This window comes from Miscanthus floridulus, chromosome 8 (assembly GCF_019320115.1).
Source record: "Miscanthus floridulus cultivar M001 chromosome 8, ASM1932011v1, whole genome shotgun sequence".
In the NCBI taxonomy this organism is placed as follows: Eukaryota; Viridiplantae; Streptophyta; class Magnoliopsida; order Poales; family Poaceae; genus Miscanthus; species Miscanthus floridulus.
The window spans coordinates 29,772,717-29,786,980 of NC_089587.1; the positions used below are offsets into that span (position 1 = coordinate 29,772,717).

The 14,264-nt window shown below is 43.3% G+C and overlaps 1 protein-coding gene across 1 annotated transcript; it reads right to left on the reverse strand.

The window, feature by feature from the left end:
- Positions 1-320: 320 nt before the first annotated feature.
- LOC136476081 (uncharacterized) lies at positions 321-8,812 on the reverse strand. Its single transcript, XM_066473760.1, has 14 exons — positions 7,756-8,812; positions 7,471-7,651; positions 6,971-7,083; positions 6,771-6,875; positions 6,243-6,312; positions 5,670-5,725; positions 4,907-4,957; positions 4,150-4,254; positions 4,010-4,054; positions 3,847-3,943; positions 2,326-2,528; positions 1,963-2,049; positions 802-1,550; positions 321-698 (listed from the first exon to the last, which is right to left on the reverse strand). Exons 1-13 carry the CDS (start codon positions 8,671-8,673, stop codon positions 1,380-1,382), a joined length of 2,202 nt encoding a protein of 733 aa, XP_066329857.1. The 5' UTR covers positions 8,674-8,812; the 3' UTR covers positions 321-698; positions 802-1,379.
- Between the last annotated feature and the right edge of the window lie 5,452 nt (positions 8,813-14,264).

The following is a 14,264-nucleotide window of genomic DNA, read 5'->3' on the forward strand; positions in this document are numbered from 1 at the left end:
AACAAAACCAAAACGTCTATTGTTTCATAGAGAAGAAGAGGCCAGGTTATTCACACTAATTTGATGGTCAAAGATGAATTGAAAGATAAATTGTGGTACTTCAGATCTCGGATGAAAATAGGGATCTCTCCTACGTTACCCGTAATATATAGATTCGATCTGAATGCTATATGAACAACATAAACCTTCTACGTTACTCATATAGTCATTCGATCTGAATGTTATATGAACAACATAAGCCAAATGACAGAATATGGAGACCTAGGATGTAGAAAGTCATGACATGAGCGATTTAATGGAGAGTCGACAATTAGGAATATTTCGTATCATATGCAATACAAGTAGCATAGAAACGTTCGGGTCCAGCGTTACCGCTATGCCCGGAAGGCTACAGAGACAGACTCATCTGGCCATCTCCGTTCGGTGATGATGACAGCATCTTAGAATTGAATGAAATAGCAGCTTTACGATAAAAGAATGAAAAACGCGTTACAGTGTCGAGAGAAACTATCTGCAGACGGAACCAGCTAAGATCAGCTAACTAGCTGGCAAACGGAACCAGCAAGATCAGCTGTAAACAATTGTTCAATTGTTTAGACAGTGCCAAAACGGAACCAGCAAGAATTCCCCTCTAACCTTGCATATTCAAGCGGCTGATTTACTCCATTTCTGACTGGTGAGAATTTGTTGTAAAGACACTGCCAAAACAGGAAAATAAAAAATTCAATGAGATATGCATGCCTCTACATAGTGTGAAACTTGTGAAAAGAGAGAAACCAACGGATTTTTAAAAATGCACACCTTAGCAGTAGCGATTCGAGAAAAAAAAAAAGGACAGACGTCGTGCTTTCCAAAACCTGTAATGGGAGGCTTCGGAGTTTTTCTTGTGTTGAGCTTCATTCATTGTACTCGAGTGAGTTCTGTAGGCCGCTCCGGTAGACTGCCTCATTCTTTTTTTTTTCAATCCTACTTAAATGCAAGGCAGAGCTCCACCATTTCTCTTTTAAAAAACAAGTGAGTCGAATAGTTTCTCATTGTAACAACCTCCTAACAGAAAAATGTAAAAACTACTGGCCACTATTCAGTGTGGCTGATACATAGGTACAGTGCATCCTTGTCGCATGTTTGGGTTGCCCTTGTAAGGCCAAGCCCGGGGAACAAAATTTGTCACCTATATCTACTTACAGGACCGCATTGCTTTCACTGAACGGCACATTGGAACTATTGCTCATCGCCCTTGACAAAGGCGATTGGACAATGGAATATGGATCTCAAAATTGTGACTTGACTCCAAGCTGTCTGCACTAGTCCCCTCCCAAGTCATCTTGGGCATCCAAAACACTGAAGGACAAACAACTAAAAGAACCTCTAGTCAAGGATTATTCCTCCTCTCCATTCTCAAAAACTCCAATGCGCTGCTTTGTCTTGTCAAAAACTGCCCTGAAGGATTCACCTTCAACACGAAGTTGTTCACTGAACCGTCTTTTGGTCTCGTTGTTTGTCTTCCCTTTTGTCCCTATGGAATCATCTTCAGCCAAGGGGTTGGAGACCTGCAAGATACAGTTCTATGCTTACAAGTTTGCTAGAGGTGCAGCTCACTGGAAGCAGTGAGAACGATCATAGCTTGTAACATTGGATCATGGCACACAAACGAAGAATATAAATCATTGGTTGAGACCAGAGCACCAAGTCCCAACACAATCAAACATAGAATATTGTAAGCAAAGTAAAACATAAAGTCATTCCTTAGACTAGACTACACTGCTCCTTTATAATAATGTCCTATTTCACCATTCCATATTCCCATGATGGCAGAATTCACCTTTTCAAGATGAAATAAAATAGTATGGACAACATAGAAGTGGCTTTTACAATAACAGATGGTAGCCAAATGATGTATAACAGCAGAAAGTTCAGGTGTTACTGACTAAATGTCAAAAAGTTGGCAGAGTCGATACTTACCAAATTGTACCCAGATCCAGGCCCTATGACTAGTGACGAAGTAAGTTTTCTTTTAGTTGCAGAAATGGAAAACCCACCCTTTTCAAGCTGCAAAAGTAAATAAGATGAAGGATGAGCACTTATCAACATAAACAGTATAGTTATGACATAAGCTTGGCCATTGAGTTCTATCTCTGAAATGCCATATTATGCGAGAAATAACTGAACAAATATGTCCAACTAGTAAACTATATATATGTTTTAGCTCAGCAGTTAGAAGCACATTTCAATAAAGATGATAACTACCCAACTATTTTGAGAAAATAGCACAAACAAAGTACAAGAGTGCCAACGTATAAAGTTCACACTGAAACATAAGCATACCCGATCACCCCAACTGACTCTCTTGCGTCCAGTGCTATATGTCCGGGCCAGGCCAGAAAGAGCATGTGTGTTTTCCTCTGTATCTTTAGACTTTTCAGTGTCATCCTCAAACTCTTTTGACCATTTACTCTGTCCTAGCTCTTTTAAGCCATCCAGGTCATCTTCTACTTCTGAGTTCCACTTCTCCCCTAGCTTTGAGAAGCCTGCAGACAATTATTTAACTATTTGCAAAACCTCAATGTGATGTCAATCTTAACTGAGCACATGGAATATATATATACTAGCTGTACACAAGAATGCACTAGATGACACTACAAAAGAAGGCATGTTTCCGTGCAGATTCAAATTCTTGACAGCACATCCACACCCCTTTTTCCAATTAAAATTCCCATAGTATATATAGCTAAATTGACAAAGTGAATATGAGCGTATCAAGAAGTACAAACTTGGTCGATCCCCTAAGGCCCTGTTTGGTTGAGCTGTAGCTTTTGAAAAAGCTGCTGTGGGCTGTGGCTTTTGGAAAAGCCGCTTTGGAATGTGATCTGGAAGCCCGTTTGGTTAGACACAGGTGGCTTTTGGAAAAGCTTCTCCCCTTACGAGCGGACCCCACATGTCATAGACAGCAAGGCTTCTTCTTCCTCTAGACACGGGGATGGCCGCGCTCACCCAACCGCTGGGGCTGGCCACGACGGCAGGGGCAGGCCGCGCCCGCCGGACGGTGGCTGCGCGTCGGGAACCTAATTTGACGCGGGGTCGCAGTCCTTCGCCGGAGCTGGGGACGGGGCCTGACCCGCGCCAGCAGGAGCCGCGGCGGCTGTCGCACCGGACCGGAGCTCGGTCTTGGCCTTCGGGATCGCGGGGTCGCCGGGGAAGGAGGCGCGATTGGACCGCGCGACTGGACTGCGCGAGTGGACGAACTCATCGGGTCCGCCACGGAGAAGCAGCTCGCAGGAGAGAGAGGGGTTGCTGCCGGGGAAGTTGCTCACCGGAGGGGGAGAGGGACCGCCGCTGGAGAAGCTGCTCGCCGGAGGAAGGAAGGGTCGCCGGGTCGCCTCCACCGGACGGACAAGGAGGAGCGGCGCCGCCCAGATGCGGTTCGGGGACGACGCGGAAAGGAAAGAAAAAGTTGCGAAGGAAAAAAACGAACCGTTACCTTTCATAACCAGTGGCAGGTGGGTAATTTTTTCTCCCAAAAATCAATGAAAGCAGAGGGAGAGGTGCTTTTGGATTTGTACTATGCTAAAAGCTGCTTTTAGGCAAAAGCACATGTGGCTTTTGGGCCCTTTGGTTGAGCTTTTGGTTTTTGGGGGCAAAAGCCACAGCCAAAAGCCCAACCAAACAGGGCCTAAATCATTATCCTAGTACATCACAAACTCTGCCTTGAAAAGGTGGTATACATCTAACCAATTAATAAAGTTGTGTGCATTACAGGCCTCCTCGTAATTGAGGTGAATATTAAGCAGACAAGCTATGTCCAGTGACATCCTAGGTCAACAATGAAAGAAATGTATAAAGGCGTACCTTCATATGGTGGATCCTGTACAGCCTTCTGCGAGTTCTCAGCAATGATGCTAGTTGTGTCATTAGCATCATCAACATCCTCAGTGTCCATATCTACCTATTTGACAGAACAAAAATCGTTAACATGTCAATCTACCTAAAAGCAACTAAAGAATATCATTACCTCTTGTATAGAATGGCCACGAAGGTTATCATCATGGAACAATGACTGAGAAATAAGGATAGTCAATGATGAGAGACATGATAAGCATGCACGTGATAGTTGTTCTTAATTGCAACTATAAATAATGGCAAGAAATATACATGTATATCTAGCTGCAGATACAGTGGTGGAGCCTCCTCCCAGTCTGCTGCCATCTTTTTTATCTCATCCAATGTAAATCCGTGCACATTCCTTGCAGCACAGCCCTGTTATTCATAAGGATATCAAACACCTGCTATGATATAGTTAACAATGAGGTAACTGCAATAACGAAAAGCAATCTTATGACTCTTAGTTAATCCAGTAAATAGAAAAGTAGAGATACAAAATAGAAGGAATGGCAATTCTGAAGATGCATGTATTACTTTCATGTGAAGAATTATATACAAGATAATCCTTCATAACAGTATCCAATTAGTAAAAGGTTTCAAAACCCAATAGCAGAAAGGTTATTGTTGGTGCCTATATACAAACTTTTGTATGGTTGCTACTGTAAACCAGTAAAATACTCTATGGACTGCCCTAAGCAAAGGTATACAATTTACTGAAGTTGGAACACATAATCTACTTGATTTCACTGAAGAACAGTAACTGAAATTATGAAGATACAACATTCTGGCAAAATTTCTGCCCACCTCCAATTAATCTAATTTCCAGACTTGAATGTGCATGATTGATTAGGACCAGCACACACTAGAAGATTTGGTGGATAATATCATGTAGTTATGTCAAAAAAGGGAAATGAGACATGCTAGGTTCATCCAATGCTCCAAGCATGACAAAGTAGGTGGTTACCAAACATCTAAATACATATTTAACAGTGAGCGGACTTATGATTGGCAATACTGCAGCAATTACCGTTGGATCCTTGTATGGTGCCTCCAGCAAGTACACCTCATAGCCTGATTTCTGCAAAAGAGAGAATAGGAATCAGAACACTATCAGGATGATTTCGCTATGAAATGAGACGAGACATTAATTAAAAAGAAATGAAATTCAAAATAGCATGCAAGAGTAGCTCCTGAAACGTCAATATTGTCTAACAAAAACAAGATTATTCCACTGAAATATATACTTTGAATAGCTTTCACAAAATAGCACTCAACAAGTTATACTAAAAAATGCAAAATACACTTCAGACCAACAAAACCAGCAATCATTGCTTTCTTCAGCAGTGCGGTAGTTGATTCTGGTCATGTAGAACTATGGTCTACTGCACCAATCAAAGAGAACACGAACGAAAGCCAAAGGCACCTCAATAGCAAAAACAAGTACTACTCGGCACATAAGAAAAATGCTAATGGAAAACAAGCCAGCTACCATACAAAATGATACAGTAAGGGTAACAACCAACAAGTACATGGAGGGAGCAGGATAAAATTACACAAGCATGAGGACACTTAAAAAGAAAAATAACAATTGAAGGGTTGTTCCTTGTAATGAGATAAAAGTATTCCACAGGATATAATACCTTTTAGGAAAAGAAAAATATATCATCTCCTTGGAGGTGAATTTTTATTTTCAAGCAAGTGGCACCTCTTTAATGGGTTAAACCCCAAAAAAGAAGAAATCCATAAGCAAAGTAATCTTGTAGTCAACACATCAGAGACTGAGGATTTACCTTCGCAGTTGCCCAAAATTGAGCAAAATCAGCTACCCGCAGATTGCGGTCATCCACTAAAACGGCCAGGAATATCAGCAGTAAACAAAGTCAGTTACCAGAAACACAGCATCAGCCGTTGGAATTGAAGGCATCTCTTGGTGCACAACCGCTGAATTTTGCTAGGGCAGCTAAAGTGTTACTAAAATTGAAGTTTTAAACAATACAAAATATCATGAAGTACCAACAAAAGTGGGCACTGTCCAAATTTTAAGTTATCCATCCTGTCACTTTTGGAAACAAAGCAGCACATAACTGAAGACCCAACCAAAAGAGAATAAAAAATTTTCTGATTGCTGAAAAGAAAAGGAATATCTTCCACTGGTACATGAAGGTGTTGACTGCTGATATGTAGCACTGATGGTGTGAAAGAGGGAAAAATAAGCCTGGTAAAGTTTTTCGTTAACCCATGAAATTTGAAGGCAACTATATGTAGCCTCCAAAATATTGGAGAGACAACCACGAGAAGAAAATACTACATATGGGAATTGGGAAGTATGGTTGAGGTATAAGCTGCTCTAAATAACTTCATACCAATCACAAATGTAAAATTTCCTTCGTCAAGGGTCTTTGAAAATGCCTTCAACATGCTTGACCTGTACGTCTATGAAATACACACAAAAAATCAGCAATGACAATACGGGTTTAGATAATAGCTGATAAACAGCCAAAAAGAACAGAAACAAAATTAAGTAGCAAGGACTGAGTTGAAACAAAAAAAAAAGTTATTTGTAACTTTATATTCAAAGCCTGCCCAGAGAAGGCCTAAAAATGGACCTAATTCTATATGTTGATGTTCTGGAGGGGCAGCATATGATTCATTTTTTATTTTTAAAATGTTATCATTGGGCATCGTATATTCAAAGATACCTTAAAATTCCTTTTCCTAGTATCAACAAAGAAGCATCACCATGAAAAGTTGAATGGCTAGGCAATTAGCTTTGCATATTTTTAAAAATGATAGCATTTGAGTGTAATAGCTTTGCTAATGTAACGAGCTCGAGTTTGCAGGTGCATATGACAAGATAAAAAGAATTACAGAGTTGTTGAAAGTAATATCACCTCCTCCATTTCCGGCTCATAACAATACTCAATCACTTTCTTGGTCAACTGCCTCCTCCCTTTTGATGCACTTGAAGATTTTGAGCCTTCAGTGTCTTCCACTTTCTAAGAGAACATTGGCCAGATTACCCAGATTAAGACAATCATTACACAAACTAAATCAATATTGGAAAGAACAGTAGTCTCCAATCCCTGCTGACCTTCTCAACTTCAATCATGAAATAATCATCCATGGAGTGGATCCTAGGCGCATTTGCACCATTCTCAACTTCAAGATCGCGCAATGCCTTTGCCAGATAACTCTTTCCACTACCTACATATTACAGTTTTGTACGAATTATAGTTCACAACCATAGTGAAAGACAACCTAACTGCGGATTTGTGAAATAACTTTATTGAATACAAAAATTGATAATTTGGGACACTATAAAGTCAATATCATTCAGTTATGCAAACCACATATGCAATATGAACTTTACAAATTGCCAGTTTAAAAGAACAGAACAAAGTGTGCTGATTTCATCCTCATCCATAATGTAAAAGCGCTAATGTATGACACTGTTTTCATTCCATGCTATGATGTAGGAACCGCTATCATAATCATTTAGGAAGTTGAAATTAATAAATATTATTTAATTTGCATGCAATTATTTTTGTCAATAATACAATGATAAGAAAGTCAACAGTATTTCAAGTAAACCTGGAAGCCCTCTGAGGATGATAACAATATGATCAGAGCGTGAACCACGAAGGGGCGGCTTGAACAAATCACAAGCATTGATGATCGTGACTTTGGAATTTTCCAGAGAATAATGTGCACTGGTCGGCCTTCCATCTATCAAGTTCTGCTCTGACTGCAGTCGATAAATGAAACCTGGCCCCTGTTAGTGAATAAGCAAACAGTGGTCAACGCTTTTGATGTAAGAATAAGCCATCTGCCATCCTAAACTTCTAAAACATATAGGTGCTGAAAGCATAGAGGCACCTCATCGTTGATGTGTCCATCATAACGGTTTGTGTTTGGCATCGGATGAGCTTGAGGCAAGGTATGAGCGGTCGATGGAATAATTTCCGTTGTTGGAGAACCAGAAAGGACAGGAAACAATGACGAATTTGCAGTCGGCCGTGGCGGTGCAGCACGGTAATCCTGGTTAGAGGGGAATGGAGGCTCTGTTGGCAGTGGCACGGCGCCTGCCTCAAGATGCCAAGCATGTGAACCATGGGGATTGGCTGCCTCAGGATAGCGAGGCAGTGGAGGGTGCAGCGCCACACCAGGAAATGCCTCTGGGTGGAACTGATGGAAATGGTGATTAGCACCGTCAAAATACTTCCGGTGAGGGCCTTCTTCGGGCATAAAACCTTGACCGAAGCCATTATGTCTGTCTTCAATCGGCACGGGAGGTGGCAACTTTTGGTCGAAATCCGCGAAACCACCTCCTTGCCGGGGATAGAATCTACCTCCTCCGTAACCAAAGCCGCCGTCAGGTGGGCAACCAGGAAGTGGATTGCGGCCATGGTCCCGGATCAGGCCGAGCAGACGGTCGCCCTCCACAGAAGCCCTTCCCGGCGGCGGCGGAGGCACAAAGTCGTACGGATCGAACGGTGGTGCCTCGCCCACGCGCATCCGCTTGTGAGGCCCCTCCCTGCCGGGGAGCTCGTAGGGACGCGGGTCGTGCGGCCCGGGAGGTGGAGGGCCCCACATCGGCGGCGGTGGCGGCGGCGGGTGGAAGTCGTATGGGAAGGGGTTCGGCGGGGGAGGGGGTGGCGGCGGCTGGAGGTCGTAGGGGAAGGGATGCGGCGGGAGAGGCGGCGGCGGGCAGAAGGGGAAGTGGCGCGCGCAACAGACCGGGCAGAGGTCGGCGCCGGTGCCGGCGCCCGCGGGGAAGCGCCACGGATGGTCCATGCGGAGCGGTGCTGGTCTGGGGCTTCGGGATCTGGGGTTTGGCGGAAGGAGGGGACGGAGCAATGTTTCTAGGAGCTTCGAGAACTTCTCTAGTAGTACAAAAAGGGGCGCACGGAGCGCTTCGGCAGGGAAGGAAGAAAACGGGGAGCCTGCTTATTCTGCGGCAGTTGAAACAATATTTTTATTTGTTTTTTTAGCGAAGTGAACGGGACCACGTTAGAAAAAAATTATATGCATATGGTATCCATGGCTCCAGCAGGCGTACATAGCGCGGATGTCTGACACGTGTCGGACCTTAACAATCCAACGCTAACTAAGGAGTGATCATATGCTAAAAATAGACTCGGTTTTAGCCAGGCTCACTCACGCGGCCACACCTATCCACCGCATGCCCACATATACCGTAAAGATCAACACTTGTCACACAACCATGCATGTATGTATGGGGCAACCATGGATACAGTTCCATATAATTTTTCCCCTGCTTTTGGCTTTTGGGGAGGTTCCATACTTCCATGGAAAGTAGAGATAAGTTATATATATATATATATATACATTGGCGGATCCACGGGGGGGGCTAGGGGGGCAGCAGCCCCCCCCCCGTGAGGGTGAATTTCCTTTATAATTACTGTAGCAAAACCGTGATTTCACCGTTAATCTTCGACGTTTGTTCTAAATCTCTATTGATTAGCCCCCCCCGAGGTGCTCATCTTGGCTCCGCTAATGTATATATATATATATATATATATATATATATATATATAATTTTTATTTATTTTTTATCAATACTCCCTCCGTCCTAAAAATTCCTAAAAACAAGTGCATCTCACACTTTAAGAAGTCAAATAAACTTAACTTGACTAAATCTATAAACAATAATAAGATTTATAATATCAAATAATTACACAATATATATTCTCCTATTACAATTACAATACATTATTTTTTTTATAATCTCTCATCACAACTAAAAAAAACAATAGAAGTTTGATAGTGTATGTATCGTTTTTTTAACAATACAACACTTCAATTTGTAATATTGACATTTCAAACATCACGCTCGCATTATTGTTTTTTTAACAATACAACACTTTCATGCTTAAATTATCAGGACATTATTTGTTCCCGTTGCAATGCACATAAAGAGTTGAAGAGTCTGCGACGCCGCGCTCTCCGTGACTGTGTTAATTTCACGAACTTTGTTTTTTTAGATTAAATGTTACTTTGACGTCGGTATTTAATGTGCGATCCATATGTTTTTAGTATAAAAGTTTAGTTATCCTGTAGGAACGTACGAACACATTACCTAATACAGCTAAGAAAGAACCAAACTTAGACAACGGAACGGTGCGACAGGGGTCGTCGGTCTGCCTCCTCCTGCGATAAGACGCTCCTCCCAGCGAATCCGTACGCCGGCAGGTGGGACCTCTTCCTCGCGAGTCGACGCTCCTACGCTCGTCCCCTCACGACAAATCTCATCCTTGCTCGTGCCCTCGCTCCACGTCCCCATCGTCGCCCTCACCTGCAGCTCGCCGCCCGTGCCGCCGCCGCCCGCGCCCGCCCTGCTCCAACGCCCCCCCCTCGGTCGCCGCTCCCAGACAGCGCGCCTTAGGTTTGGTTGAAGGCCACGACGTCTGCTTCACCACCGGCAGACCCCTCCTCGCGTGCGCCGATGGTCGCCCCGCCCCCCCCCCCCCCTCCCCTCTGGGCCGGCCCTGCATCCGGTGAGCAGGATCCAAGATCTGATAGGTGAGATCCCTGCCACTATCCCTCTACGGCTCTGCTCACGGATCCGTATCTGAGATCCTTGGCACTCCCACCTCTCTCGACACTGCGGCTCTGCCTTGAGACCATCGCTTTCCACCTGTTGCCTCGAAGCCGGAGGCGGAGTGCCCTGCGCACATGGTGCAGGTCAAAACTGCAGCAGCTGCAACGGAGGGTAACGACATCCCTGTGGTGGACCTGTCGTCGCTGTTCATGGATTGTCATGGATGACGTACCCTCGCGTCCGGCCACCACGTGGAGTGCTTCCTAGCTTTTCAGGTCCTAGGTTCCTCTTCTTCTTTTTTCCTCTTGTATGCTCTCTTTGATGCTTGTGTAGCTTCTCGGGTCCTGGGTTCCTGTTATGTTTTTACTTAGAATAATGGATTGCATATTCAGGCACTCAAAACAGTAGGCTGGTGTTCTTTAATACTGTATTTTCTGTAAAATCGATAATGAGAGATGATATGGATTTTTTGTATTTTGTTGTCAGGCACAAGTATGGAATCTAATTGATGTCGCTATTGGATCATAGTGATGCAGTGATCTACTACATCTGCGGGCTTGCCTGGTGACTCGCCAAAGTGAGGAATTGGATTGGAAGCATTATTACTCTCTGGTTCAGACTCTTATCCATGATTTTGTTAATGCTAAAATAATATGTTTAAATATATGGCTCAGAATATACTAACGAATCTCTTGTAAGACCTATCTCCTTTTATGTTAATGGGTTTAGAGTATTGCTAATTTCTTGTATTATTTTCTCCATCTTGTAGGTATGTATGCGTCGGAAGTGACCGGCCGCACCGGTCTCAGTGGGACCGGTGCGTCCGGTCAATGATACAGCAAAGACGTTGGCGTCGGTCTTCGATCGAACGCTGGGTCACTTGGTGACCGGACGCCGACAGGGTGCGTCCGGTCCTGCTGATGTGGCAGTGCACAGAAGAGTCACCATGTGACCGGATGCTGGGTGAGTCCGGTCGAGCTTGACCGGACGCGTCTGGTCGTGAAAAGTCGTCTCTGGATGCTTGCAGGAAACGACCGAACGCTGGGGCTCAGCGTCCGGTCACTTTGAGCTGCTGCGTCTGGTTATCACTTGACCGTTGGGATCGAGCGCTCAATATTTGAAGAGAGGGGACACATGGCGTGCATCGCACGACCGGACGCTAGGGTGCAGCGTCTGGTCGATATGACCGGAGCGTCCGGTCAACCCGTGTCATTCCCAGTGAAGGGATACAACGGCTCTATTTCGTGGGGGCTTCTATTTAAGCCCCATGGCCGACTCAAGCTCATACTCTTGGCCATTTTGCATTAACATAGCAACCTTGTGAGCTTAGCCAAAGCGCTCACACTCATCTCCATCATTAATTTATCATCTTTGTGAGATTTGGAGAGAATCCAAGTGCATTGCTTGAGTGTTTGCATCTAGAGGCACTTAGTGTTCGTGTTTTGCTGTGGGATTCACTTGTTACTCTTGGTGGTTGCCGCCACCTAGATGGCTTGGAGCAGCGAGGATTATCGAGCAGAGGTTGGTGATTATCTCTGGCTCTGATCGTGGTGATTGTGAGGGGTTCTTGACCTTTCCTCGGCGGAGAGCCAAAAGTTACTCTAGTGGATTGCTCGTGGCTTGTGTGATCCTCATCTTGTGTTGGTTGTGTGGCACCCTATTGAGGGTTTGGCATGTGATGCCAATTAGCGCGTGAACCTTCAAGTGAGTGAATTGCTACAACGAGGACTAGCTTACCGACAAGCAAGTGAACCTCGATAAAAAATTATTGTGTCATCATTTGATTCTGAGGTGATTGATATTCATTGTTATTCATTCTTGTGATTGATTGGCTTCTTCCTCAACACGGCAGTATAACCATCTTGCTCACTCTCTTTACATTACCATAAATTAGTTGTCAAGCTCTTTAGTATAGCTAGTTGTGAGAGCTTGTTAGTTTGGTTAGTGTGGCTCTTTAGTTAGCTTTCGAGAGCACACTAACTTAGTGTAGTGACATAGTTATTGTGTAGATAGAAATTACATAAACTAAAATTATGGTAGGTGGCTTGTATTTTTAGTAGGCTAGCGCAACACTCGCTTCACCTCATAATTGTCTAACCGGTTTGTTAAGTGTTGTTGTAGAATTTTTTTAATAGGCTATTCACCCTCCTCTAGCCATTAGGACCTTTCAAGTGGTATGAGAGCCAAGGTCACCGTGTTTTGCGGCTTAACAACCTTCGGTGTAAAAATGGCTCAAATCAACAACACCAAGAAACCACCCCAATTTGATGGCTCAAATTATCTCTATTGGAAAGCTAAGATAACAACTTATATCAAGTCAATCAATAGGAAGGTTTGGAAGGTGGTAGAGATAAAGATTGAGATTGAAGATGAAGAGGCTCCCACCGTCGCCGAAGAAATACTACTCCAAAATAATAACATTGCTCTTAGTTCCATCCATGATGCTTTGGATGAGAGAACATTTGAGCAAATCAAAAACATTGAGAGAGCTCATGAGGCATGGAAAAAATTGGAGGAATCATTTGAGGGTACTCAAGCCGTGAAGGGTGCAAAGGCATACATTCTCAAAGAGAAGTTTACAAGCTTCAAGATGAAGGAGGATGAGAGTGTACCGGAGATGTTTTATAGGCTTCAAGTGCTTGTCAATGATCTCAAAGTACTTGGAGAAGAGGTAGAGGACAAGGACTTCTCCCACAAGTTCTTGAGATGTTTGCCTTCAAGATTTGGCACATTGGTCACTATTCTAGTAAGGAGTGGTTTGGACACCATGACACCAAACCAAGTGTTGGGAGATATAATGACTGATAATACATATAGAGATGATGATGAGAAGGAAGAAAAGAAGAAGAAAAAAGATGAGAAAAAGAAGAGCGTGGCATTCAAGGCCACATCATCCAAGAGCAAGGCAAAGCTAGATACATCAAGTGAAGATGATGGTTCATGGGATGATGATGATGAGAAGATGGCTCTCTTTGTCAAAAAATTTGACAAATTCATGATGAAGAAAGGGTACCATGCTAGAAGAAAGAAATCTTCATCCAAGAACAAGGAATAGTCAAGAAGGTGCTTCAAATATGGAAGCAAAGATCATCTTGTTGCTCAATGTCCATACAATAGCGACAATGATGATGACAACAAGAAAAACAAGAAGGATAAGATGACCTTCAAGAAGAAGAAGGGTGGTTCATATACGGTCACTTGGGATAGTGATGCTTCCTCAAGTGATGATGATGATAGTGATGATGACAAGACCACCAAGAAGAAGGCACTTGCAAGCATTGCAATTAATGAGAAGCCTTCTCTCATCGACACTCCATCATGCTTCATGGCTAAGGCCACTAAGGTATAAATTTATGATGATGAAAGTGATGAGGAATATGAAAATGAAAATGAAAAGTGATAGTGATGATGATGAACCTACTAAGGATGAACTATTTGACATGCTAGAAGATGCTAAAGAACACTTTGACATCAAGAGAAGGAATATAAAAGCTTGTGTAAGGAACTAAAAGCCCCTAAGCAAGTCTTTGATGAGCTCAATGCATCTCATGAGAGGCTAGAGGAAGCCCATGAGAAGCTTAGCAAGGCTCACAAAAAACTTGAAAAGGCTCATTCCTCTTTGCTTGATGAGCAAAATAAAAAGAAGCATGTTGAAACTTGCAATGTAGGCTTAACTTGTAATATAATTGATGAATCATTATCTATGCCTATCATTGTTCCTCTCACTAACCCTTCTTGTAATACTTCTACTTCCACCTCATCTAGTAGTGATGGTTTCACTTGTGATGCCTCACTAATAGTTGAGAATGAGAACCTCAAGAAG